Source organism: Lissotriton vulgaris, chromosome 7 (genome assembly GCF_964263255.1).
Source record: "Lissotriton vulgaris chromosome 7, aLisVul1.2, whole genome shotgun sequence".
Classification (NCBI taxonomy): Eukaryota; Metazoa; Chordata; class Amphibia; order Caudata; family Salamandridae; genus Lissotriton; species Lissotriton vulgaris.
This window is the reverse complement of record NC_141695.1, coordinates 769,674,765-769,702,034: the sequence shown is the minus strand read 5'-3', so window position 1 is coordinate 769,702,034 and position 27,270 is coordinate 769,674,765. Positions and strand designations below refer to the sequence as shown.

The following is a 27,270-nucleotide window of genomic DNA, read 5'->3' as shown; positions in this document are numbered from 1 at the left end:
CTGTCGTTGGGTTACTGTTTGTGAACTGTTTAATTCATCCTATTTTTAGTTTAACTATGGGCAAACGGAAAACTATGGAGGGTTCAGCAGAGGTAGGCTGAACAACAGTGGGGCAAGCAAAGGGAAAAAGGCAAGGAAACTTCACAAGCACGCAGCTAGCAACTGCGTCCTTGATACAATTGATACCCCCATTAGCGAGTGTGAGGATATCTTAGTTTCAAAACCAACAGCGCCTCGTTCTAATGGCCAACCTTCTCCCAACCACACCAGCCCCTCCCGCCCACCTACCATCCCTTTAATGTTCCATAAGAATCCCAGAAAGGGGAATCCTGACCACAGTAATACCACCCTAGGCGTTCAAGCAAATGGAAAGTTAAAAGAACAGGCGGAGGACACAAGTCTGTTCGACTTCCCCATCAGCATTGACAAGTGTGTACCTGCTGCCCATTTGTCCCCTGCTCAAGCAGGTTTTCCCCACTGGCGGGCACACACGACAACGCCACAGAGGAAGCACCCCTACTGCTATGATCATCACAAACAGAAGATAAGGAAGAACAATCCTCTGCAACACACGACAGCGCTCAGCTTATTAACACCCTCAGGTCTGAGATAACAATGTTGACACACATGATAGAAGATCTCACTGCTCTGGTTAAAACCCTATTACTATCACCCCACCTTGTCATCAGTATAAGAATCCTCTACCCCATCATGCTCAACAACTGCAATCAGCAACTAAGATGCCTCTCAGTGAAAGGGCAATATCAAGTGGTGCCGTTGTTTTTCCTCTAACACCCTCCACAGACTTTGCTTTGCAAGCATCGAAGGTAGATCATCATTATAAGGCTACGGCATGTACATTTAAAGATCCTTGCAACCTAAAAGTCCATACACCCAAAGATTGTAGTAACCAATCTGCCCCTAGAGCTGGATTAGACCATGCCCGCGCCACCAGCACTTCATCGAGCATACAACCTTTAGTGAAACCTCACCAGCAGACCGATTCTCCATACTCAGCCCCTCTGTTGCACGGCCCAATCATTTTCATGGTGAACGTTCCCAAGCTTAGCTCAAAGAACGCTCGAGAAAGTGATGACTCCTTAACAAACAAGGTCATACACTGGATCTGGTACATCAGAGTTTGTCGCTCTGCAATATGCGAGGACATCATCAAGGTCCAAAGATGCTCGCCCTCTGCGCAACCTTATAATTACATCGAACTCACACTTTCTACTGTTGATCTGGCAGAGAATCTTCTCGCATTGGAATATCGAACCTGCCCCCTCCCATTTCTTCTATACAGTTCAAACTCAAATTAAAAACTACAGGGGGTGGGACAATTTATACCTTAGAATGAGGAACATCCTTAGAAGCAGCCAATTGACTACAATTTGATCCTCGTTCACACACTGACCAAAGTACTACTACCCTAAGAACTAAATGTAACTTTCATACCTCCTTATCCCTTTCTGATGAACACAAACCACTGACGACTACTTTGGGGCTAAAGGGCCCATGTTACAATCCTGAAACATCACAGAGGCTCCTTGAGTCAGGTTCTTGTACACTGCTAGATCACACTGAAAAGCCCGATTTTCCAATGCTGTCAAGCCAAAAAAAAGTGATAAATAACTCCAATTCTGTCGTGGTCCCAGATCCAAAAATGTAAAGATTATATCATGGAAAGTAGCAGGTCTAAATAATACACTCCTACTCCCCCACTGGAACTAAGTGATAGAGGGATTCGATATCTGCATCTTCCAGGAGACCTGGAGTTTGGTTCGGCTACACAAAACAGGCTATGCTTGCTTCTGTTCCCCAGCTACCAGGGAGAGGGTGTCCGTCAAGGGGATTAATTGTTTGGGTGAATATTGTTCTAGCCTGCCGAATCACCACACACCCTTTCCTAAGTCCCGATATCCTGAGACTCACCATTAAAGGCCCAAGGGGTGGGGACTTTTTAGACGTGTTCAATGTCTATATTAGGGGGACTAAGAGGGGCAACACTTCGCCTACTGTTACGCTATTAGAACAAGCCATATCCAGCTGTTCACCCCATGCAAGAATTTTGATCGCTGACAAATTTAATTGTACCTTTGAGCTTTGAGGACATGCTGGAGCATGAAGGAGTCAATAGTAAAGGGCAGTTCCTCCACTTCATATACCCCCTGTCAAAAGATGAACCGACTTAGCAATCCAACTTAATGCGCTCACCACTGAGTTCGGCCTAAGGGTAGCCAATGGTAGGACTCCATCGGACACCGAGGGGGAAAATACTTTTAACAGAGTCAGTTGTCCATCATGTATCAACTATATTCTAATTGATTTAAAACGTTGGGACAAAACGACTGACATGTTTGTGGCACCATGACTAACAGTGATCATAACCCGCTATGTATGACTATGAAGATCCTGTGGGTTTCACCATCTCACCCTCTATCATCTCATATCGTCCCCTCAAACTGTAAAAGGCACTTGTAGTGACACAAGGTTTCCTTGCATGATTCCAACTTAGCAGGTATCCGGGAGGTCTTGTCCACGAACATATCAGAGCTCCAGGCCGCATTCGCTGATACAGGCGAGTGGACTGCGGTCCCCGTTATCCATTCTAGCACAATAGAACAACTGAGCTCTTACTTTCGAGCGCCCAGCAGGCACAGTAAATCATGGCACTCAAAGAACTGCAGGCTAAAAAGACAGGCCTTATCCTTGGCAATTAGAACTAAGTACTGCTCCCCGGTTAAACTGGCTAGGAAGGAATACAGGGTTGCCCAGTGCAAAGCAAAGATCGAGTGGGATGAACTGCACTAGCAGGAATTAAAGAATTCTAGCCTTGGAAAAAACACTAACCATTTTTGGTCATTAGTGAGCCGGGGCAACAGCAGGGAATTGGGTACACCATTTAATCATAACACAAGCCAAGACTGGCATAATCATTTTGGGAAACTGTATTCCACTACAGAGGACGGATGTCTGGAGGAGCCATGCTGCCCCAAAAACGTCCCTCCAGCAGGGAATGCTAGTGATCCCTTCTCGCTGGTCGAAATCGAGGCAGCTATTAAGAAGTTAGTCCCTGCCAAATCTCCTGGACCAGGCGGTCTTCCAGGAGGCCTGTTCCTCGCTGACCCCAGAGTTTGGTCGCATTTCTTCCAGCTACTGTTCAATGCTATAGTTGCAGGCTGCTCAGTTCCAGAATCCTGGAAAAGCGCTGAGGTGGTTTCGATTTATAAAAAGGGTGACAGTGAAGATCCCTCAAACTATAGGCCAATAAATCTGATCGACGTAATTCAAAAGGTGTTAGTTAGGGTCCTCTTACAGAGAATCCAAACATTGTCCGAAGAGGAGGATGTCCTCTCCCAATACCAGGCTGGCTTTAGGGCCAGCACCGGGACGATCAACCAGGTATTTAGACTAATGCTCATATACTGGAAAGTCGTGTTAATTGGAAAGGGCAGCCTTTAACTTGCATTCATCGACTTAAAGACTGCCTTCGATCTGGTACCTAGGACCAGGCTGTGGCAGATCCTCAAAGATATGGGCATTCCCCCCCCAATCCTTAACTTATTGATTCACCTCAATGAGGGAAATTACACCCAGGTAAGATAGGGGGGCCAAAGGTCAGCTGACATAGCAGATCCCTGTTGGCAAGGAAGTTCACCAGGGTTGCATCATGGTCCCCACCCGGTTCTCTTTATATGTGAAGGGAGTGGTGAGTTTCCTTCAAGAAGATCCAGCTGATGCCCAATCCTGGCAGGCGACAAAGTGCAGACACTTCTATTCGCAGACAACACCCTGTTGGTGTTGAAGACCCCAGTTGGGTTACAAAAACTAATGAATAGATACCAAGCTTTATGTGACTCCTGGGACTTAGTCATTAACACCGCTAAGACTAAGCTCATGGTCTTTAACCCCCACAAATCTTTCAGGAACAACTTCACACTGAATGGAAACATTCAATGGAAACAGCCCTAATTATGGCGGCTGAGGAGATACGAAAGGGCATGGATGAGGGAGGCAGGGTTACCTTGGTCCTGTTAGACCTTACAGCGGCCTTTGATACCGTAAATCATGAGGTACTCATCCAAAGGCTCTATTACGCTGGGGTCAAGGGCTTAGCTTTGGATCTCCTCACCTCCTTTCTATCTGATAGAGAACAAGTCATCTTTTGGAACGGCCATCAGTCAGACAAATTCCTCCTTCCGGGAGGAGTCCCCCAAGGCTCTGCCTTGTCGCCCACCTTGTTTAACATCTATCTTACCCCTCTGGCGAAACTAATTAAAACTCAAGGCTTTAAGCTAGTGTCATATGCTGATGACACTCAGCTGATCGTCTCAGTTTCCCATTCTGTGGATTCCAAGGCAGCTGACTTCTCCCCTCTGTATGTCGGAAGTCATGCAGTGGATGAATCTGAATTTCTTGAAGTTGAACACAGGAAAAACGGAGGTCCTCGAGTTTGGCCAAATATCTTCGATCTGGAACCACATGTGGTGGCCCACATCAGCGGGAGCCTGTCAAGTCCCAGTGGCCAAAGCGAGGAACCTCAGCATAATGTTTGACAAAGACTTGTCCTGGAGGCCTCAGGTTAATCAAGTGGTATCCGCATGCTTTTTAACGCTCAAAGGGCTGAGAAAGATTCTGCTGTTTATTCCTTTTTGTCTTAGGAAAACAGTCATAATTGCTACCATCTTTTCAAGAATAGACTATGGCAATGCCCTTTATCTAGGAGCTGGCTGTGCTCAAATCGCCAAGTTACAGTCAATACAAAACGCCGCAGCCAGATTACTACTCAATCTGCCTAAGTACCATTCCACCTCTCGCTCCATCAGGCAGCTACACTGACTCCCAGGACAAAGGCGGGTGGATTTCAAGGCACTCTGCCTGGTTCATAAGGCACTGTCGGGAGATGGGGCCTCTGACCTTCAACAACTATTCACTAGGTATCAGCCAACCCGCTCTCTGAGGTCTGCCACGCTGGGTCTGGTCAATGTCTCCAAGATCTAAAGACAATGATGGGGAGGTAAGGGTTTCTCCTATCTGGCTTCAAGGCTATGGAACTCTATACCACTTCAGCTAAGACAGATCACCAACCGGAGGTTGTTTAGGAAGGAAATTAAGACATGGCTCTTTACCCAATAATACATCGGTCAGCTCATGTTCAGTTATCTTACTTAGCGCCAAGACGCCTCTGCATTAGTGCGCTTTAGAAATACCATCAGCCAGTCAGTCAGTCAATGGCACCCCTCTGGAGAGAGTCAGCACCTTTGAATACCTTGGCATTCGACTCTCTGATAAAATGCTTTGGAGGCCCCATCTAGCTCAAATGCTTATGAATCACAAACGTGTGGTCGGGGCACTAACCAAAGAACATTGCTCTTTGTATAGCAGGCCAGTTGCCCCGGCCCTCGTAGTTCACGATGCCAAGGCAGTTAGCTCAGCTCTATATGGAGCTGAGCTATGGGGGTTTGACAATGTAGATGAGCTTAGCAGATGTGAGCACAAGTTTTTGAGGGATTCGGTGATGCTCCCGCGTAATACCCCACTAACACCTTTAATGTATGAGATGGGTAGGCGGCCGTTCAGAGACATTACCAAACTCCACCCACTGCTCTTTTGGGCTCGCATAAGGTGCACCCCTAAGCTTTCCAAATATGCCACAGCTCTATCGGAGGTGAAGAACTTAGATGTGGACCACAGGGTCAAATGGATATTAAATGTTAGGAAAATGCTAGTACTATTGGGCCTTAAAGATTCTTGGGACACCCATAACCCCCGCAGCAAGGCAGAGCTCAAGAACCTATACTGGGGCTGGATTGACAGGCAGGAGCTCAGAAATCCGAATATGGGGAGATTAACAGATGAATTTCTTACTTTTAAGCAGACCAGGAGCCTTGAGCCAGACCTGGATATATTCCAGGTCCCAAGAGATAGAGCCCTGTACACTCAATTTCGGTCTGGCTCGCTCCCTGTTAATGCTTTAACATCTAAGTGGTGCTCAGCCAAGAACACAACAGAAAGCTCTCCTTGATGTGGAGCCCAGCTGAAGTGTGTTGCCCACGTCATGTTTGCTTGCCCAGCCTACAACAACGCAAGGTTTAAATGGTTAAAATCAATCTGCAGAGACATGGGCACCAGTGACCACAGGGTTGCTCTGCGTATCCTGAAATCCGACCCATGCGTTCTTTTCTCTTGAGGGGTGGCTAAGTTTTTAAGCCACGCCTGGATAATCAGGCATAAAGCCCTGCTTGGGGCAACCTGATCACCTAATTACAGACCTTGGGCGATACCGGAGGCAGGTAAAAAGCCTTGAGATGCCGCACTCATCAAACTTCAGGTTACACTGGGGAGTCACCATAACCCAAGAAAGCCTCTACTGATTAACAACGCACCTGCACTTTACATAACACTGTTATGATGATCTGCTATCTTTTTATTCTTTTTTTTCTTTATCTGTTTTTAGTCAATGTGTGCATTTTATGGAAGAAACTCGCAGAAATTTGCAAAAACACTTCTTAGATAACTGTTTTAATGAAAACTGTTTTTAATACTTTGTGGTATAACACAATGTCAAAAATGTTAGTTCAACTTTTAGCCAATCTATGTATTTAAAGACCTATTACCATTGAGTACTTGCTTTTATTTTTTGTACAACTGTTGAACAATGCTTTTATGAAACATGTTATCGAAATAAAGCTGTTGATTGATTGACATTCCAATGTTTGTTCAATATACTAATTATTTGTGAATTTTCTTTGCTGTAACGAAGTATCATTTTGATTGCAGAATCTTTTTGCTCTTGCATTTATCCTTGTTTACCAAAGTGTGTGCACAATAAATACTTTCAAACCATTTCTTTCTTGGTTTTATAGCCACAGGTTTGTATCCTTTTTGTTCTGTTTCTTTAATTTTGATTTCCAGTTCTTTTTCATCCAAACAGTTGCATTTCATTCTGATGAATTCACCAGGGTATAATGTTCATTAATGATCTTGGATGAAAACTAGATCCATTTAATTTGCTGTTCATGGATGTTGATTTATGATATACAGCTGTATGTATATGATTATCTTTGATGTGCTGCTACATCTAGAAATGATATTGATGTTTTGCTAGTATTACAGGTGAATTTCAAACCAATGTTACTCAAATTTAATTTCTCAAAATACTTCATGAATTCCTCCGCTGTTCCGTTCCAAATTAAAAATAGGTCATCAATAAACCTAAGGCACAAAGCTATTTTTTCGGTATGTATTTCCTTTTCCTCTCCCCAGACTATGTTTTTTTCCCACCAGCCCATGGTGATATTCGCATAACTAGGAGAAAATGAAACACCTCTGGGGGTGCCACAGATCTGTGACTATATCTGATGATTGAATAAAAGCACATTATTATACAAACAAAGTTCAATCATTTCCATGAGCATTTTCGAATATTTCAAATTGTGTATGTTTCTCTGTTGGAGAAAGTATTTCACGGAATGAGTCCCACTTCATGAGTGATCAATATGCTTAATGATACAAGGTCTATGGGGCTAGTAGATATCCTTCCTGCCATCCCGTATTTGCAGAAAATCCTCAAAATATCACCTGTATCTTTGATATATGAGCTTAGTAAATGTACTATTAGATGAAAAAAGTGACCAACATATGTAGAAATGTTTTCAAAAAGAGATCCACAGCTTGTTATGATCTGTCTTCCTGGAGGGTTCGCCAATGTCTTATGTATTTTTGGGTGGAAATATATTGTGGGCATTGTTGGATTTTCAACACCAGGTATGAGATCACTAGATCATGATAGTCATCTATTCTATTTCCTGGGTTCTAAAATGGGGCAAAATTTGATCTAGTTTTGACTTTCGTTAGTTAATATTTATCTATTTCTATCTCTTCCATTATTTGAGTTTCAGACACTTCATCATCCTCCAGATTCTACATTAGACAGTATACTGTTTTGACATCTCCTAGTTGTTCTATGAGTTGATCAGTGCTCGGTTTGGCCATCCTCTTAAATGTTGTTACTTTCAAATTTTCTTTTTTTTGCAAAGCATTTTGCAAGCTTTAATTTCTTTATGAATTTGTGGATGTCTATCCTTGTATCCTCAAAGTCATTGTGTTTTTCAGATAAAAAGTCAGTCCTTTATTTAGGAGATTAATTTGATGTTGATTCAAAATGTGATTTGATAAGTTGATACTGAGGTTTTCTTCTGTGGGGTATCCTAGAGGCTTCCAATGTTTTTTTCTATTATTTTTGTTATTTCTTCTGAAGACTGCATAGAGGATATTTGTTTGTTCTTTCTACCTCCTCTCCTTGTTTTTCCAATCTTGTAGTACTTGGTAATCGCCTTGTTCCTCGTCTTCACCCTCTTCCCCTCTCCCATGATCTTCCCTGCCTTTGATCTATGTACATCAATTTAATTTCCTCTAAAAAAAGTGGGTTTATAAGTTGATTGAGCGATTGTTTCTCCTTCGGTCATGTCTGCATCTGACTCACTGATGGTTGAAACAGATTCATTTTCAGGTGTTCATTGTGTATGTCATTTTTGTTTCAGAATATCAAATCTTTTTGCAAAGGTAAGAATCCTCTCATTTTCATAATCTCTTTCATCGCGTCTAGATTTTCGTTCCAACACTGATGCCAGTGTGGGATTTAATGAAAAATGCACTCAAAGGGCATCTTAGAGATGCCCTCTGAAAAAGGACCAGCCTCTGGTGGGTTCACTGATTTGTACACACCAGCCTGCCAGCACGAAACATGTATCTGGACCCCTAGGGTGGGCGCCATCGCAAAGCCTTTCCTGGGCAGAGGTGTTCACAACTCCCCCAGGCCAGGAAGAGCCATCTGTGGCAGGGGAGCTTCAAAGGCCTGACAGTCCTTGTAATTCAGCCCCCAGCCTCTCCAGATGTCAGGTGCAGGCCCCCTTCCAATCTCCAACCCTTTTTGGAGGGAAGACTGGCGGGAAAAATTAGCCAGCCCAGACGGTGCGCCCACCTCTGCCAACCCCAACCCTCAGGTGGGGGAGGCGAGGAGAAGCCCACTCTTCAGTGCCCGCCATCTTGCAGATGGCAGGCACTCCCCAATCAGGATTAGGGATTGTGCTCACTCCCCTACATGGGGTGAGCACACCAAGGGTGTAGTCACCCTAAGGTCAGTAGCCCAATGGCTACTGACCTCGGGACCCCTAAAATGCCCCCTAAATACAGTATTTAGGGGGCGGCCCTGAACCAAGAACTCAGATTCCCACAACCTAATATAAAAAAGGCCAAAAGAAGATGCCCAGCAGAGGAGGCTGCAGAGAACAGCTGACTTGGCCCCAGCCCTACCGGCCCGTCTGCAGTTTCCAGAGATCCTGTGCCATAAATCACCTTGGCCTGCAGCCAGCGACCTCCAAAACCCCTGGGAGGACTGACTGCCTTCAACAAATACCAGATCTCCTGTGAACACCAGCTTTGTTCAGAAAAAACCTCAAAGAAAGACTCCAAGCCTGTTGAGGAAAAAGAAACCCAACGTCTGGAACCACCACTGCACCCGTCGCCTACGGCCCGAGTTCGATTTGCCCATGGGTCCCAGTGAGGTCCCCTAGCGCTCCAGTCAGAGTGCACCCTGGGTTGATCCCTCCAGGACTCCCTGACATCGCCTGCAGTCTCTGCATGGAGACCCCCTCAAACAGGAGTGGCCCGGAAAGGTGAAATCCGACCTCAAAAGACACCCCTGCATTCAGTCGCCCTGCGCCCTGGAGAAAAGAACCTGCAGTGCACCTACGTCCCCGAGCCCTCCCACTTACCTGCCCAGCTGTTGGTTCCTCCCAGAAGTCTTCCTGGACTGAGCCTGCAGCTAAAAACCAAACCAAAAACCCCCATTGAAAACAACAGGGCACCCGATGCCAAAACAGCACCCTGCACCTAGCCTCCCCTGCGCCGCTGTGGGTGCACTTTGTGTGCTAAACCAGATCCCGTTGTGCCCTGAGCCTAACACCAGGAGCTTGGCACCCGCAACCTTGTGGCCTGTCGCCAGAGGCCACCAACCAGAGGCCCCCTATGCCCCATTGGATTACATTGGGCCTCAACACTCTGCACCCGGCCGCCCTAGTGCCGCTGAGGTTGTATCAAGAGTGCATCCTTGACCCTGGGGGACCCCTGAATCTAACCCCAGAACATCAACTCCCACAACAAAGTACTTACCTTAAAACCGATAACACTATGTTCCTCCATTGGATAACATTGACTGTTTTCTTTTTTTTAAATATTTTTATTTTTCATCAACATCAGAATTACAAATTCATAATACTTTGCCAGAGAAACAGAAACAAAAAATAATCTTACAATTCAGAAAGCATTATCATCAGGTTTAAAACAAATAAAGCATTTTTCAAAAACATAAAGAGCTTTAGACTGGGAAGAGTGAGTTAAAAAAATGGGAAAAATTCATCTCAGAAACAATAGAAAACAATCATTAAGAAATATCATATAGTCTTAATTGCATCAAACTTTCCCCCCATTTCATCTTAAATCTCTCCCAGCCTCCTTTTCCATTCAATTATTGGGGCCCATATCCTCCGTCCGGCCTCTTTTTTTCCCTCCCTCTTTTTTCATATAGGGCCATTTCTAAGATGTATATGGCCAGTACACGAGAGATCCATTGCTGTAATGTCGGGGGTTAGGATCCTTCCAGAGTGTGGCTATGCATAGTCTACTGAGGGTCATAGCTAAATACAGAAACTCATGGTGAAGAACATCTACACCCTCCTTCACTACACCCAAAATCATAACTTCATCTGTCAAAGTTAAATGTTTCCCCAGAGAATCGGCGAAGAATTGTTCCAAAGATTTTTTATATATATCCAGAGAGGGGCATGATGCAAACATATGAATTGTATCTGCTTGCGTGGATTGGCATCTCGGACAGATGCCCCCGCTATTTCCCCCCCACTGCGCTATTTTATGAGGAGTGTAATAAAGTTCAAACATAGTCTTATATTGTTGAGATTGTAAATTTGCCCCTCTTAGTACCGAATTTGACAGTTTTAATGACTTCTCTGCCTCATTTCCTGTTAGACCTAGTTTGACTCTCCACTTCTCATACATTCTATCACAATCATCCTTTTTATATTTACAAATTTCTTCGTATAGTTGCGAGATGGAGGATCCCCCTTCATCCCTTACACATTCCAACAGTTCGATTCTTTGAAAATTCATGTCTCCTCCCTGTTTCTTTAACAGAACTGACCTCACTTGTAGGTACTTAAAGAATACTCTACGCCCTAGGTTATATAAGCGTTGTGCCTGCTCAAAAGAGATCAGACCGGTTACCCCTATAAGGTCCCCGATAGTTTTGACCACTAATGCATCCCAACCCCTCGTAACTGGGTCATGAAATACCCCCGGCAGTGATGGGTTCCCATACGGAGGGGTATAATAGTTCATTCTCCCTAGTTTTAATTTTCTCCTTATCCCGGACCAGACTGGCCTTGCGGCCACCAAGGTCTTAAACCTTACTTTTTTGCGATAACTCCTCTCCTCATATGTAAGTAACCATTGATTAGAGTTTTTCACTACAAGTTCATATACGTCTGGGACAACATCTCTACCTCTCCATCTGTCTATAACACTCCCCCCCCAGCATACCTCTGATGTATTGCAGGACCGTTGCCCAATAATATGCCTTAAAGTCTGGTAGCGCCAGCCCACCTCTCTCTCTTGGGAGTGACAACATTTTTTGACTGCGGCGTGTTTTGCCCTTTGCCCAAATAAATCTATTTGTCACCTTCTCTAGCTCCCTGAACCAGCTATTGTTAAAGATTAGCGGTATGGCCCTAAATAAGTAAAGCACCTTTGGCATAAACACCATTTTAATAACATTGCAGCGACCGATTGTTGTTAGGTGTAGGTTGTCCAGTTTGTCAAAATCAATTTTGGCCTTATCTATAATGGGGCTTAAGTTCTTCGACACCACTTTAGAAAGGTCTGAGGTTATACGAACCACCAAATATACTGCTGTCTCTACCACTCTTGGATCGACTAAAGATATTTTCTGATTTATTACTACTTGGGTCTTGTTTGCATTTAATTTGAACCCAGACAGTCTTCCAAATGCAGCCGCTTCCTGTTCTATTTCTCTTAGGGCTGACACTGGTTCGCTTGATGTTATGGCCAGGTCATCCGCATATCCTAGTATTTTAGTTTTATGCCTGTTCAATGCTATGGGCAAGATGTTTCTGTTCTGCTCTATCCTCCTAATGAATGTATCTATATATAAAGCGAAAAGTAGCGGGGAGCAGGGACACCCTTGCCTAGTTCCTCGTCCAATATCTATTATACCACTCAGCTCCCCCATGGTTCTAACCCTTATTCTTGGATTGTGGTATAAGGCTTTCAGAGCCCCCACATAGCCCTCCCCCAGATTCAGCTTCTCCAGCGCAGCCCAGAGAAATCCCCACGAGACCCTATCAAATGCCTTCTGAGCATCTAAAAGGGTCAGCGCCATAGGGTCTCGTGAGGATGCCGTGCCATCAAATAACGTAAGCACTCTTCTGACATGCTCCGCTGTTCCTCTCCCGGGGATAAACCCGTGCTGCCATGGAGAGACGATCTTACCAATTACTGCTCCTAGTCTATTTGCCAGCATCTTTGAGTAGATTTTCACATCGCTGTTCATTAGGCTTATCGACCTATAAGACCCAGGATTGGTTGCGGGCTTATCTTTTTTCAGAAAGACTATCATAGTTGCCTCTCCCCATGACTCCGGAGGTATCGCACCCTCTTGTATATTTACAACCATCTCATATAGTTCTTCTTCTATCTCGGCTAAAAATGTTTTATAAAACTTCAAGGGTATAGAGTCTGGGCCTACCGCTTTACCAGATGGTAAGTCATAGATTGCCTCTGTATTTCTGTTTTATTAAATGCCATCTCCAAAGTCCCCCTGTCCTCTGTCGTTAATTTCTCTAGTCTGACAATCCCAAGATACCTCTCTATATCCTTGCTAGGTGCCATATAGTCAGCTTCATATAGCTTCTGATAGTAGTCTCGAAAGCTAGCACATATATTCTCGGGTGTTGTTACGACACTTCCGTTCTCAGTCCTGATCTCAGAAATATCCCCCTTAGTAGCAGCCTGCCTTGTTCGAACAGCTAGCATGCGGCCTATCTGCTCACTATACTCATATTGATCCTTTCTCCATGCCAAATACTTCCCTGCTGCCTTAGACGCAAATAGCTCCCCAACCGCTGCCTTAGCCATAGCAAGCTCATATGTTATACTAACAATATCCTGATTCACCCTGATTGCGCTACTAAGTTCGTGTTCTAGTCTAGCAACTGCCCTAATTCTCGTTTCTACTTCCTCCCTTTCTGCCTTATTCCGCCTAATTGAGTACCTGATTGTCTCCCCCCTTATACCTGCTTTCAGGGTATCCCACACTACTGCAGGGGGAGCAGAGCCTTTGTTTAGTACCAGAAAATTTCTCATCCATTCTTTCATACTCTGAATCCTGTAACAGGGCTCTCTCAAATGTCCAATTTGTCACCTTCTTTTGTTGGGCAGCAGTTGTTATATCTAAGATAAGCGGGTTATGGTCGGACATTACCCGGGGTAGTATGCTAATCTTTGCAGTGGATGTTACTGCTGGTGATACCAGAAAATAGTCTAGCCTTGCTAAGACCTTATGCGGGGCAGAATAATATGTACTGCCGCTCCCTAAGTTATTTTGCAGCTCTCATATATCTACTAGACCGTTATCACACATCAAATGAATCAGTGCTCTGTGGCTTCTCTTCTTCCGACCAGAGAATTTCCCCGGATCATTCTTCCACAAGCCATTCAGGCCATTAACATTTAAGTCTCCGCAAACTATTAATGGCAGAGGCCAGTTGGCTATTTCTAAGTTAACAGAGTCCATAACTTCCGGGTCGTCTACAGTGGGAGCATACAATGAGCATAGTGTGAAGTTAAAGCTCTGTACCTGGCACTCCACCAAAACCCATCTGCCATAGCGGTCTGATTTTTGCCTATTTACAACCACACATCCATGCCTTGCTAAGATCGCTACCCCTCTTGTTCTTGTTCCTTGCGTTGTATATGATACTAATTGGTATCCCAGCTGTTCTAAAAGCCCCTTTTGAGAAGCCTCTATGTGTGTTTCTTGCAGGCAGATCAGCTCAGCGTGCATTGTTCTTAAATATTCCCTCATAGCTCTTCGTTTTTTACCATCATTTAGTCCACAAACATTCAATGAAACTATCCGCATAGGCATTTCTGTTTCATTTTCACTCTCCCCCACTCCGTTTTTGTTAAACTGGATTCTTTAATTTCTTCTATATCCTGATGTGATGAAGTTTTTTCCCCCTGCTTTTCCCTCCCTGGCCCTCTCTTATCCCCCCCTGCCCCCTCCCGCTTCTCGCACCTCCCCCTTACCAACCCATGAGGCATCCTAGGTCCCAGGTCCTAGGTGCGGGCGCCCGTATGGTCCGATCGCGAGAGCGCACCCCGCAGCCTTGGCAGTTATAGAAAGATTATAATCGACCACAACCTTTATACATGAGCAACATTTTGTTTGAGCATGGGGTTTTTAAGCTTGAACTCATAATATGCTCTGCCCTGCTTATCCATTGTAGTAATCCCCCAAACATTCTCAGTATGATCAGTTTTCTTCTGCTACTTCTTTATATGTTATTTAGTTATTTCCCCGAATTTCGGGTCTCCATCTCTGAGATTTCTCTTAAGTATTCTTCAGCTTGTATTTTACTAGTAAAGCTTCTGATTGAACCTTTAAATATAATTTTCAACCGTGCCGGATTCTGTAGGAATACCTTAGCACCGATTTTTTCGAATGGTGCAAATAATTGGAGCAATTTCAACCTTCGCTCTACGGTGGTGTGCGCAAAGTCTGGCCTGACAAAAAATTTGAACCCTTTATGTTCCCGTTGGCTTGTGGGTCTTGCAAGATCATAGGTTGTTTCCCTAAGAAGAAAGTTCCCAAAGTAAATCAGCATAGCCCTGGGATATTGGCGTGTTTTGTGAGAATGTTTCGATAGAGTCAAAGGAAAGCGGTGGACGCGCTGAATCTCTCTTTCCATATCCCAGGCCTCCAATTCCGGGTATGCCGTTTTGATTAGAGTAATCATTGCTCCTCTAGCATCATTTCCTTCAAACTTTTCTGGAATACCAAGAGATCTTAGATTATTCCGTCTGGATCTATTCTCATGATCCTCAACTTTTGCCATAAGATCTTTGATTATTCCATCATGTTTTTTTTCTGTCTTTTGTAGTTTGCTAACGTCTGTTTTCAGGTTTTCGGTGCGAGTTTCAACTGTGGTCATTCTCTCCGAAATCTCAGTACAAATGTTTTTGACTTTTTTAACTGTGTTTTGTAATTTGTCAATGGCAGCACGGTTCCTTTGACTATCTTTTTTAACATCTTTATGAAAGTTCTTTATTGAGCTCAGAACATCACTTAATGAGGGTTCACTTGTCAATCCAAAGCCGGACCCGTTTCCCATTGTTTTTTGGCCTCCTTCTTCTTTCTCGGCCGACCTGCGTTTCTGCATGGTGTTTCTCCCATTGATTTTACGATCGGGCTGTTTCGAGGAGGATTTGTTCTGGTTTTGCCATAATCCGTATTAGTGCCTGGGTCTGTTGTCTCTTCGTTGATGAGGTTAGATTCTTTTTTGCTTCTTATCCTCTTTTTTTTCCCTCGTTTTTTCCTTGGATTTGTTTCACAGATATTTCTCGAATTATGTGAGTCAGATATCTCTGAAGATAAGGTCTCAATTCGTAGACCTGGACTAGCTTTACTTGTATCACTTCGTTCACTCAGTTCACTTGACTCGCTTGATATAGACATCCCTGTTTGATATATATCTGAGTCAGAATCTTCCTCGGAATATGATTTATTTTCTATAAGTAGATCTTGCCCCTGTGGAGACATCCGGCTTTGATCTGATTGCTCCCTTTGATTAGTCATCATTGTTTTTATTTTAATGGGTGCCCTAGGCCCTTCAGTACTCCCAGATGGGGCTGCAGACTGGTTGGGGGTATTCACATCTCGAATGACGTTTTCATCTCCTTCGATGTTCTCTAGGGTCACACCAGGGCAATCTACACAAGCTCCGCTCGTATTGCTTGGATCTTTGATCTGTGATTTTTCGTTCTTTAGCACGTTAATCGCACCATCGTTATGTAGAGGCCTGAAAATATTAGAGATTCTGGGTTGAGAAGTGTTTCGGAGAGCCTGGGTTTTTTGCGTTAGCCTTCAAATTTTTTATCGTTTGTAGTCTCTGAGCTTTCTTGGCCATTAGCTCCAGTTTGGCATCTTCTTCTAAATCTCTCCCCTTCTTTTTCTCTTTCTCCTTCTCTTTCTCTTTCTCTTTTAATTTTCTTTTTGTTTTCTCCTTCTCCTTCTCCCTCTCCAGTTTTTTTTCCGTATTTTTCTCCGCGATTTTACTTTTAATTTTCCCACGTATTCGTGAGGTTCATTTCTTTCCAAGTCCTTTTCCTTTGCCTTTGACCCTCTGGTTTCAGGGCCTCTATGTCTCTCATTATTTGTTTGTGATGCATCAACCGTCTCCTGTTCCTTTTCCTTTTCCTTTTCCACATTGCGAGGGAGAGGATCGTTTTCCGCATTCTGGATATTTACTGCATGCTCCAGTATTTCTTGGGATATTTCTTGGAGTTGTTCCTGGGCCTCACATATTCTTTGCTGGGCCACGACTTCCCCTCCCACCTTTCCACCGTCGGGTTCCAAGTAGGGTTCCGGGTAGGTCAGCACAGTTGTTTGTCTTCCTGTTCTTATATCTCCACTTTCATCGGCAGCAGCATCTCTCTTTTCTCTTTTTTCTCTTTTCTCCATGTCCTGTTTTTGGCTAAGAATCCTGTTCTTTTCTTTTTAATACTGCACCTGTAATTGTGACCAGACCTGTAGTTGTGGCCAGAATTGGAGTTGAACTTGTTTTTTTTCAGTTCGCCAGTTGATTTGCCAGTTGATTTGTCCCCCTTGTGCTACCTGTGGCACTTTAATTGTCTTATTGTGAATCCAGGTGCCTCTTTTGCACGTGCTAAACTGCTCATTTATTTTGGAAAAATATATTACCCCACTATCAGTGCCGATCACATCTATATTTTAAATCAGTTTTTTGTCACACTCTATTCTGGTCTCTCCGATCTCTCTGAGGCACACCTTAAGGTCCGATCGCCCCTGGCGCAGTGAGACACACAGTGAAATGCAGGATTTCTTTTTCAGCAGCATTCGTCGTCGTCTTTTTTTTTTCCCTTGTCCTTTTATCTTTTTATAGGCTTTCACTGCCCCCTGCTGGCTGTGTCTCAGCTTTAAATATTATTTCGCTCCGTTGCCCCAGTAACGAGAGAGACGCAAGCTACGCACTGCGCACAGTATTTATTGCACTCGCCCTGTGTATGCAGATGACGCCCGATACTGCCGGCGCCACATTCCAGCAGAGCTCTCCCGTGATCGGAGCCCTAATGCACAATAGGGAGAACAGCGCGAGCGAGTGCAGGAGCCCCAGAGCAGTGAAGAGCGCCGAAGCGGTAAGGCAAGGCAATTCAAAGAAGCTTTGTAGCTCCGTAAGACTCCGTAGGGTTCCGTGTGGCTCCGTGTGGTTCCGTGGCGTTCTATACTCTATTCTCCCTCAGTTTAACATTCACAGCGCACACAAGACTTCTCAGACTTATCAGAGCTCACAGCTTGTAATTCATGGCTCGCGACTCGTAGCTCAGAGGGTCGAGGGTCGGGGGGTCGGGACTACCTTATACCTTACACACATAGAATGATATCCTGATTCGTATTCAACAGTTCATACAGTTCAAATTTCAATTTTCGTTGCGTTTTTTCGCACCAAATTAACTCACGGTTTTCAGCCCTTTGATCGAAGATTCAGCCTCAGCATCAGCCTCAACCCTACAGCTGCAGCTATTGTCTCCTTCTGACCTGTTACGATCTAAAGCATAGGACAGGGCTTCTCCAGTCTTCAGGCGCAATCATGGTTTCGCTAATATTGCTAGTATTCTTAGTAGGCAGCCATGGTGTATCTCTCTTGTCTCTTTGCAGAAAAGGTTGCGATGTTTAGGAACCGCTAGAATCTGCCAGGGTCACGGTGTGCTGCTGATGCGACCTCTCACTCAGCCGCCATCTTGCCTCCAAGCATTGACTGTTTTCTATGAAAGGTTTTAAAGTGTAGAGTTGGAAAACCTAAAGAAATTCTTTAAAATTGTACTAACTAACAAATACGCTTCCACTTACCTGTTTACAGGAAATGTCCCAGTGCAGTATCCAGGCATACTGCACTGTGTAAGAAAAGTAATCTCAAACGTAACTTACCTGTAATTTTACTAAAAGTCCAATTCAAAGTATATGTACTGTATTTACAAAGCATTGCATTTCTCAATTACAATACTGTAAGTCAAAACAAAGTGCATATACAATTACAATCCAAACTGTATTACAACTGTATATGTATTGCAATGTATTTATCACTTACCTATGCCAGGCTTGCTTGGTTCTAGGAAATAAAATAACTAAAAGAATATTTTTATACAAAAACAATTGGTCTGAAGTGCAGTCTTTGAGTGTGTGAATTCATTTGCTGACTGAGTGTGTACAACAAACGCTTAACACTGTCCTCTGATAAAGCCTTATTGCTCGACCACACTCCCACAAATACAGAGTGAGATGCTATCTAACTTTACCTCTGCTTACCTTTGGTGTCCCACTGGACTCTGTGCACACTATACCTCACTTTGGTATAGTATATACAGAGCCACTTCCTACAGGCTCTGCATGCGTTATTTTGAAAAAGGAAACAATGGACTATATATATACTTATATTTATATATCCACACACACACATATAGTCTTCAATTGGACCAATGTTTCATATGTACAGGGCTCAACTTTTTTTTATCTTAGTCCGCATTTGTACTCAATGAGAATCTCAAGCAATTATGTGTTCTTAAACCCTGTATCTTGGCCATTCAAAATGGCACCGACTGATTTCCATGATTCAAAAGGAGCTTTGAAATGGAAGTTTTGTTATCTCTAGAAATTCTCTTTCGTTTGCGGCCACAAATTTAGAAAATATCAATGACATTGATATCAACCTTGATGTTATCAAATACTGTAAAAACCAGTGGACGTAGTTTTCAGAAATCCTTCACCCATAAATAAATTGAGGAATGGTGCTATCTTAGCGTTTTCGGAAAATACTTTGAAAATGCCTGCCATGTGGAATGGTTCAAAGATACAGGCATTGAAAACAAAAAAAATCAAATTGGAGCTTTATTTTCAGGGAATGTATTGTCGGGCACCTAAGAATAATAGATCTCTGCATCTACGTTACACTCACCTAGGTACATTTATCTGTAGAATAAAATGACATAAAGAGGGCAGTATGCAAAGCTCCCATAAGAGTGATAACGTTTTCTGTGCTAGGTAGCCACCTTTGATAGTAAAGAGGACCTAACAGGTAATGCCCGGAGCAGCTATGGCAGCAACAGGAAGGTGTAGCACTCCCAGTTCTTACCTGTCCATCAGTAGATGCTGAAAAACACTCTGTCCCAGTTTTGGACTGCAGCCAGAGGACTTTGTAGACAGGGTCTCTATGACTGTGCTCTATGATGGAGAGTTCGACTGGCTGTCCTCCTTTGCGGGTGTCCCAGTAGGCTGTGGATGATATAACGTTTTATGTGCAGAAGGGTGACACAATTAACAATGAGATCAAGAGTATGAGGGGAGGGAATAGCAGAGCAGTGAAGACTATACATACTACTCAGGGGCTTTACACAAATTCTTACAAAGTTGTTGGACGTTTGTCATGTGAATGTGAGTGTCTAGTTTTCACATGGTACTTCATAGACTGCATGGATTAGCCTGATTCGACTTGCTTCTTAGGTCTGAAGATTAGGGTGGAGAGACGTGGTGGTAAAGTAATCTGCCTAGGATCCCATTGTTGGTTAAATATGGAAGTAACAATTACAACCAGGCCCACTGGAATTATGTGATTCTGCAGCTCATGCATTTTCTGAGTAATTATGGATTTGCTGCAGTGGACACACAGTCCAACATCTGATGCAATATATGGAGATTTAAATAAAAGATGTCTCCTGCTCAAATAGATCAGAGATCAGAGGTTAGCAGATAAACACTGCACATGGGGTGAAATGCAAACACTTTTATGGACAGAGAATGAATCTGAAACTGAAGCCTGGTTTTAACACATATTTGGGATGGTCAAAGTAAATTATCAGCCCAGAGCATAAAGGGAGATGCAGATTTCTTATCTTTTCACCCAAAAATCAAGAAAGGCGTGTCCAAGCTTAAGAGAAACTGTGAGCTTCCAGTTGGAAAGCTCAATATGTCGTCCTTACTTAGCTGTCCATTGTAGCATCCGCCGACCAGAATGTGAGAGTCCTTGGGATTGTACTCGAGGCACACCAGGGGTGAGACTGGCTTCAGTGTTAGGTCCGGCTTGTTGGGGTTCTCTAAAACAAAGAAATATGGAGGCCAGTATGTTATTAATGATAAGTCGTGCTGCCCTATGAAGCAGAAAGATATGGAGGATATTGTAAAGAACTCAGGGCCAGATGTATCAAATGGTTTTACCCATTCTGTGTCTATGGGGAAATGTGTTCATACATTTGGCCCTCTGAAAGACATGACAGCGAGGTGCAAGACTATTACAAGAAAGAAGTAGTTAGGTGCAAAAATGAGGGCAAACTATGCGAAAATCTCAATTAGGTGGAGGGGAAAGGGAATAATGGAACAAGTATCAACAAATACAAAGCACAAGAGAGACCAAATGGATCAAACATGTATCTAGTTGCTTGGATTAAGAATGAAGTGCAGTGGTGTGTCAGGAGATAAAAAGGGACACTCAGATAAGAAAACATGTTATCCGTCAGTAGGCGATGCTCCTTTCTCACCGATGTCCCAGATGTAGGAGTCATAGCTCATATCTTTGGATGCCCGCTGGAACTCGATTGAGGAATATGCCACAGCCAGTTTCCGGCCCCCATCTGGATGCCAGGAAAGATGAGTGGCTGTTCTCTTGATCTCATTGGGATCCCTAAAGATAACAGAACCCAATGTATAGAATGTCCAAGGCAAATTTGCAAGTACTATCATTGCTGTAAGTAAGGTACTATATTGCTGACTCTTTTAAAAAGATATCAGAGATGAAACAAGAAAACACAGAGACACTAAAATTAACCACTTGTACACACACTTTTAAAGCCTGTTAGCTGAGTAGGTAATAAAACATCATCTCCTTTTACTTGCTCTACTACTGCCTGCACAGGCGACATGTCCTATGCAGCCATATGTTTATATGCCCTTCACGAACATGCAAACAAGCATGTTCCCATGTATATTGCAAGTTCTGGACGCACGCTCCTCAACATCTTGCCACTTGTCCGCTGCTTGATATAACCACCAGACTCGATAGGAGATTCAGGGTACGAATACCAGAATAATGTTGCTTTAATCTATTTCAATATGATGCCAACTAGGTATCAAGGTTCACATCCCCGAGGCTCAGTGAACTGTATTACATATTAGTTGAACAAGACCTAGCAACAAGCTTCTCGACATCTTGGTACTTGTTCTTTATTTTGCCTAGCTCCTAGCCTCCATAAGCATTCTGGTATATGTAGTGTTCATCATTCTCAATTGTATGACATTCTCTCGCTTTCCATGGAAAGCCAATTCCAAGCGTGCCCCCTATTATTTGTGTAACTAAATACAAGTAGCACCAATATGCCGAATGGTACCTGAATAATTACAGTTATAAGAGAAAGTGGTTCGCTAAGGACTAATTTAGGATCTACTTCAATATATACGAACTAATCTAAATTACTGCACACAATCAATGCAAAAGAGTTGAAACATTTTCTGCAGCGGAGAGATTAATGCAACATCTAATGTAACAAAAATAGCAACTAAATGTAGTATTATATTTCATCATAAAGCGCACACTAGTTCTCACAAAGACTAAAAGGAAAATGCAATGGGGCTCCGGGTCCTCAAAGGATCATGAAGAAAAGAAATAGTAATGGTAGATTAGTATGTGTATAAAAAAAACAACAAAGGACAATTGTCCAATCAAGAGAGCTGGATTAAGAATTAATCATTCTGATTAAAAAGTCCATAAATTAATACTCAAGGGCCAAGTCTGTCAGCTGTAGTGTCAACGACATTGGACCTCCTATATTGCTTTGCGAGGTCATCATCAGGACATAAAAAGTAACGAGAAATGGGACAGAAAACCTTCACAGAGTTCAAATAAGACTAGCCTAATGGTAAAAAGAGCACTTTAAATAGTAATGGTAAGTAACACCTGGAATTTTCAAGTGGTGTATGTAGATTGTCCAAGTATAAAAAGATATTTAAAAATATGAAGCACTGGCAGGAGTGAGCCATCATAGTTGGAGATCTGAGGATTGTGTTATCATTCATGCTACTGGAGGTATACTGGAGCAGTTATCCCTCTGCTGTCGAAATGTTGAACGTTGTTTGTGCGCAGTAGCTAAAAACCATATATATATATATATATATATATATATATATATACATATATTCACTGAAAAAACCATAGGTTATAGACTATATATAGTTAGGAATTTGCATTTACAAAACCTTGAAAATTCACTGAAAAAACCATTGGTTATAGACCATATATAGTTAGGGATTAGCATTTACAAAACCTTATTTTACTCGCATAAAACCATTGAAATTCGCATATATAGTTAGTTGCGCTAACTATATATCGCGCACCCGCAATCCACTGCTGATGATGTCACATATTACATCCCTCATCCCCCTCATCAATCCTAGGGGGTCAGGAGGGGTCTACCTTGCCCCCTTTCCTTCATTTCCCCCTTTGTTTTTCTCCACCTCTTGTCTCTCAATCCTACCGAGATACAAGATGGCGGCCGCTCCGGACTGTTTACAATGTTGACAGCCAATCAGCTTCTCCTCAGACTCCCGTTACGCTGCCGGTTAGCTGCCTGGTTAGCTGCCCGGTTCACGTACCGATTTGCACCTCTACGACAAAAAAACGCAATTTTTTTTTTTTTGGCCCCGAGGGGCACTTTAATATCCCCCTCATCAATCCTAGGGGGTCAGACGGGGTCTACCTTGCCCCCTTATCTTCATTTCCCCCTTCGTTTTGGCCTCCTCTTGTCTCTCAATCCTACCGAGAGACAAGATGGCGACCGCTATGGACTGTTTAGAATGTTGACAGACACCGGAGAGCCAATCAGCTTCGCTTCGCAAAGCGCCGTTACGCGAAAAGTACGCGAACTGGTGCGCTATCCAGGACGCTGTCACAGATAAATAATTTTTTTTAAACGTTAATTTCTCAAAATCCACTGGAGCACATATATTGAGACCCAGCAAAGGCACATCGGGCTAACAGTCCCTACAATTTTGCCAAGTTTCGTGCAAATCCATTCAGCCAAACGCCCTATGGAAATTAACATGGGAAAAACGCGTTTTGGGACCCCCTTTTTCTCGGCCCCCCCTTGATGAAACCCCCCCAAATTTTCAAGGGCTGCTCAGAAACAAAATGTACCATTTTCCTGAAAATTTCAGCCGATTCCGTCCACAAACGCCAAAGTTATTAGACATAGAATTTTCAAAAGTCCCATAGGAAAAAAATCCTAACTATATATACATACTGGCTATCGTCAGTAGGTTATATATATATATATATATATATATATATATCCGCACTGCACTTTTCACTGCGACAGGCTCCAATAACCGACCACCACACAGGAAAGAACACGGAAGACCCAGAGTGCAGGTGAGTTTCTTTTATCCATCAGCACACCACGGCAGCATAACGTTTCGGCCTACACAGAGGCCTTGGTCTATATATTCACTGAAAAAACCATAGGTTATAGACCATATATAGTTAGGAATTAGCATTTACAAAACCTTGAAAATTCACTGAAAAAACCATAGGTTATAGACCATATATAGTTAGGGATTAGCATTTACAAAACCTTATTTTACTCGCACAAAACCATTGAAATTCGCATATATAGTTAGTTGCGCTAACTATATATCGCGCACCCGCAATCCACTGCTGATGATGTCACATATTACATCATTCATGACATGGTCAGTGACATCACTGATGACATCACTGATTACATCTCAAATGACATCACTGATGACATCACTGATGACATCTCAAATTACATCACTGATGACATCAATGATGACATCTTAAATGACATCACTGATGACATCACTGATGACATCTCATTTGACATTACTGATCACATCACTGATGACATCATTCATGTGATTATAAGATGAACCTCTTCAGACTCTGATATAACCTTAGATACACTCAGTGTAAAGAGACACTCACAGACTGTCACTCATCCATGGAGTTACTCACACACCTAGTCAGTCATGCAAAGAATCAATCACACCTCCATTTCCTCAACTATACAGTTATACACACCTTACTTATTCAAACATATACTAACACATATTTACTCTCTTATACAATCCCTGATACAAGTTCACAATGATCCGCACAGCCACTCACACATTCACTGGCTCTTATGCACAGTTATTTATATATGTCAACTCTCACATGTACTGTGTTTTACATATGTACTTACTTTGACATGGTAGCACCGAGATATCCATTCACTCACCAATACACTCATGCACACAGTTAACCGCCCATACAGCTGTTTCCACATGCACTTTTGAACCCATACATCTAGTGAATCAACTGCTCACACATCTATGCACAAAGTCATACACCTCTCAGCCACCCACACACACACTCAGTCTCCCATACAAATACTTCGGCAACCAATCAATAACCCATATAGTTACTCATATAGCTACTGATCAACACATGCAGCAGTTTACAGAACAGACATAATGATGCATAAATTAAGACAGTTTAGTCACTAACCCATGCACTCAGTGAGACACATCTAATCACTCTCTCATACAGTCAGTAATGCACCTACTAAATCCTTCATCCAGACACTTATACATCCACTCATTCTTCAATATGTAAGACATATTTTAACTTTACAGAAACATACAGTCACTGGATGTTGTCATCAGTGATGTCATCAGTGATGTCATTTGAGATGTCATCAGTGATGTCATCAGTGATGTCACTGACCATGTCATGAATGATGTAATATGTGACATCATCAGCAGTGGATTGCGGGTGCGCGATATATAGTTAGCGCAAATAACTATATATGCGAATTTCAATGGTTTTATGCGAGTAAAATAAGGTTTTGTAAATGCTAATCCCTAACTATATATGGTCTATAACCTATGGTTTTTTCAGTGAATTTTCAAGGTTTTGTAAATGCTAATTCCTAACTATATATGATCTATAACCTATGGTTTTTTCAGTGAATTTCATTGGTTTTTTAAAAGCTAATATCTATAGCTGTAAAATATATTCTTTATTACGTGAAGTATCACGTAGCCACGTGAGACGCCTCATGACACGTCGCATAAACGTGACGTATCGTCTCTGCAGCGCAAACAAAACCCGTAACATAAGCGCGCCAGAGCACGCTTACAGATATATATATATTTTTTTAACCTTAATTAGACAAAATCCACACGTGCACATATCTTGAGGCCTTGCAAAGGCACATCAAACAAACAGTCCCTACAATTTTGCCAAGTTTGGTGGAAATCTATTCCTTTAAATTTTATTTTACTGTTTCTCTTGGTTTTCCCCTTGTTACACTTACCGGAACGCTACCCGGTACGCAAACCGGACGCTCCAAAAACACGAGATGTCGGACTCCCGTTACGCTGCCGGTTAGCTGCCCGGTTGGCGTACCGGGAAGCGCCTCTACTGCGAAAAATTGCAATTTTTTTTTCTTTTGCCCCGCGGGGCACTTTAATATCCCCCTCATCAATCCTAGCGGGTCAGGAGGGGTCTACCTTGCCCCCTTTCCTTCATTTTCCCCTTCGTTTTTCACCACCTCTTGTCTCTCGATCCTACCGAGAGACAAGATGGCGGCCGCTCCGGACTGTTTACAATGTTGACAGCCAATCAGCTTCTCCTCAGACTCCCGTTACGCTGCCGGTTAGCTGCCCAGTTAGCTGCCCGGTTCGCGTACCGGGACGCGCCTCTACGGCGAAAAATCGCAATTTTATTTATTTTTTTTGCCCCGCGGGGCACTTTAATATCCCCCTCATCAATCCTAGGGGGTCAGAAGGGGTCTACCTTGCCCCCGTTTCTTCATTTCCCCCTTCGTTTTGGCCTCCTCTTGTCTCTCGATCCTACCGAGAGACAAGATGGCGGCCGCTCCGGACTGTTTACAATGTTGACAGCCAATCAGCTTCTCCTCAGACTCCCGTTACGCTGCCGGTTAGCTGCCCAGTTAGCTGCCCGGTTCGCGTACTGGGACGCGCCTCTACGGCGAAAAATCGCAATCTTTTTTTTTTTTTTGCCCCGCGGGGCACTTTAATATCCCCCTCATCAATCCTAGGGGGTCAGAAGGGGTCTACCTTGCCCCCTTTCCTTTATTTCCCCCTTCGTTTTGGCCTCCTCTTGTCTGTCGATCCTACCGAGAGACAAAATGGCGGCCGCTACAGACTGTTTAGAATGTTGACAGACACCGGAGAGCCAATCAGCTTCGCTTCGCAAAGCTCCGTTACGCGAAAAGTACGCGAACTGGTGCGCTATCCAGGACGCTGTCACAGATATATAAATTTTTTTAAACGTTAATTTCTCAAAATCCACTGGAGCACATACATTGAGACCCAGCAAAGGCACATCGGGCTAACAGTCCCTACAATTTTGCCAAGTTTCGTGCAAATCCATTCAGCCGTTCGAGCTAAAAGTGAGGCCAAACGCCCTATGGAAATTAACATGGGAAAAACGCGTTTTGGGACCCCCCTTTTTTCTCGGCCCCCCCTTGACGAAACCCCCCCAAATTTTCAAAGGCTGCTCAGAAACAAAATGTGCCATTTTCCTGAAAATTTCAGCCGATTCCGTCCACAAACGTCAAAGTTATTAGACATAGAATTTTCAAAAGTCCCATAGGAAAAAAATCCTAACTATATATACCTACTGGCTATCGCCAGTAGGTAATATATATATATATATATATATATATATGTTGACACTGAGGTGAAAATCATGTGATCTATATTTATATATATCCGAAACGCCAAAAAGTAGCATCAGACCCTTACCACTGACAGCGGCGGGCCCAGACGGGATTGCGAGTCCTGGCAAATCCAACGCCTTGCCT

General features: G+C 43.2%; 1 protein-coding gene across 3 annotated transcripts in view; it reads right to left on the bottom strand.

The window, feature by feature from the left end:
• Window positions 1-27,270, bottom strand: part of DNAI2 (dynein axonemal intermediate chain 2) — a 277,331-nt gene that overhangs the window by 231,135 nt on the left and 18,926 nt on the right. For all 3 annotated transcript variants that reach the window (XM_086928785.1, XM_086928783.1, XM_086928784.1), the window contains exons 4-6: window positions 20,923-21,065; window positions 20,368-20,481; window positions 19,524-19,663 (exon numbers count right to left, since the gene is read on the bottom strand). In XM_086928785.1, the coding sequence (XP_086784911.1) occupies window positions 19,524-19,663; window positions 20,368-20,481; window positions 20,923-21,065 (397 nt within the window). The remainder of the gene's footprint in view (window positions 1-19,523; window positions 19,664-20,367; window positions 20,482-20,922; window positions 21,066-27,270) is intronic.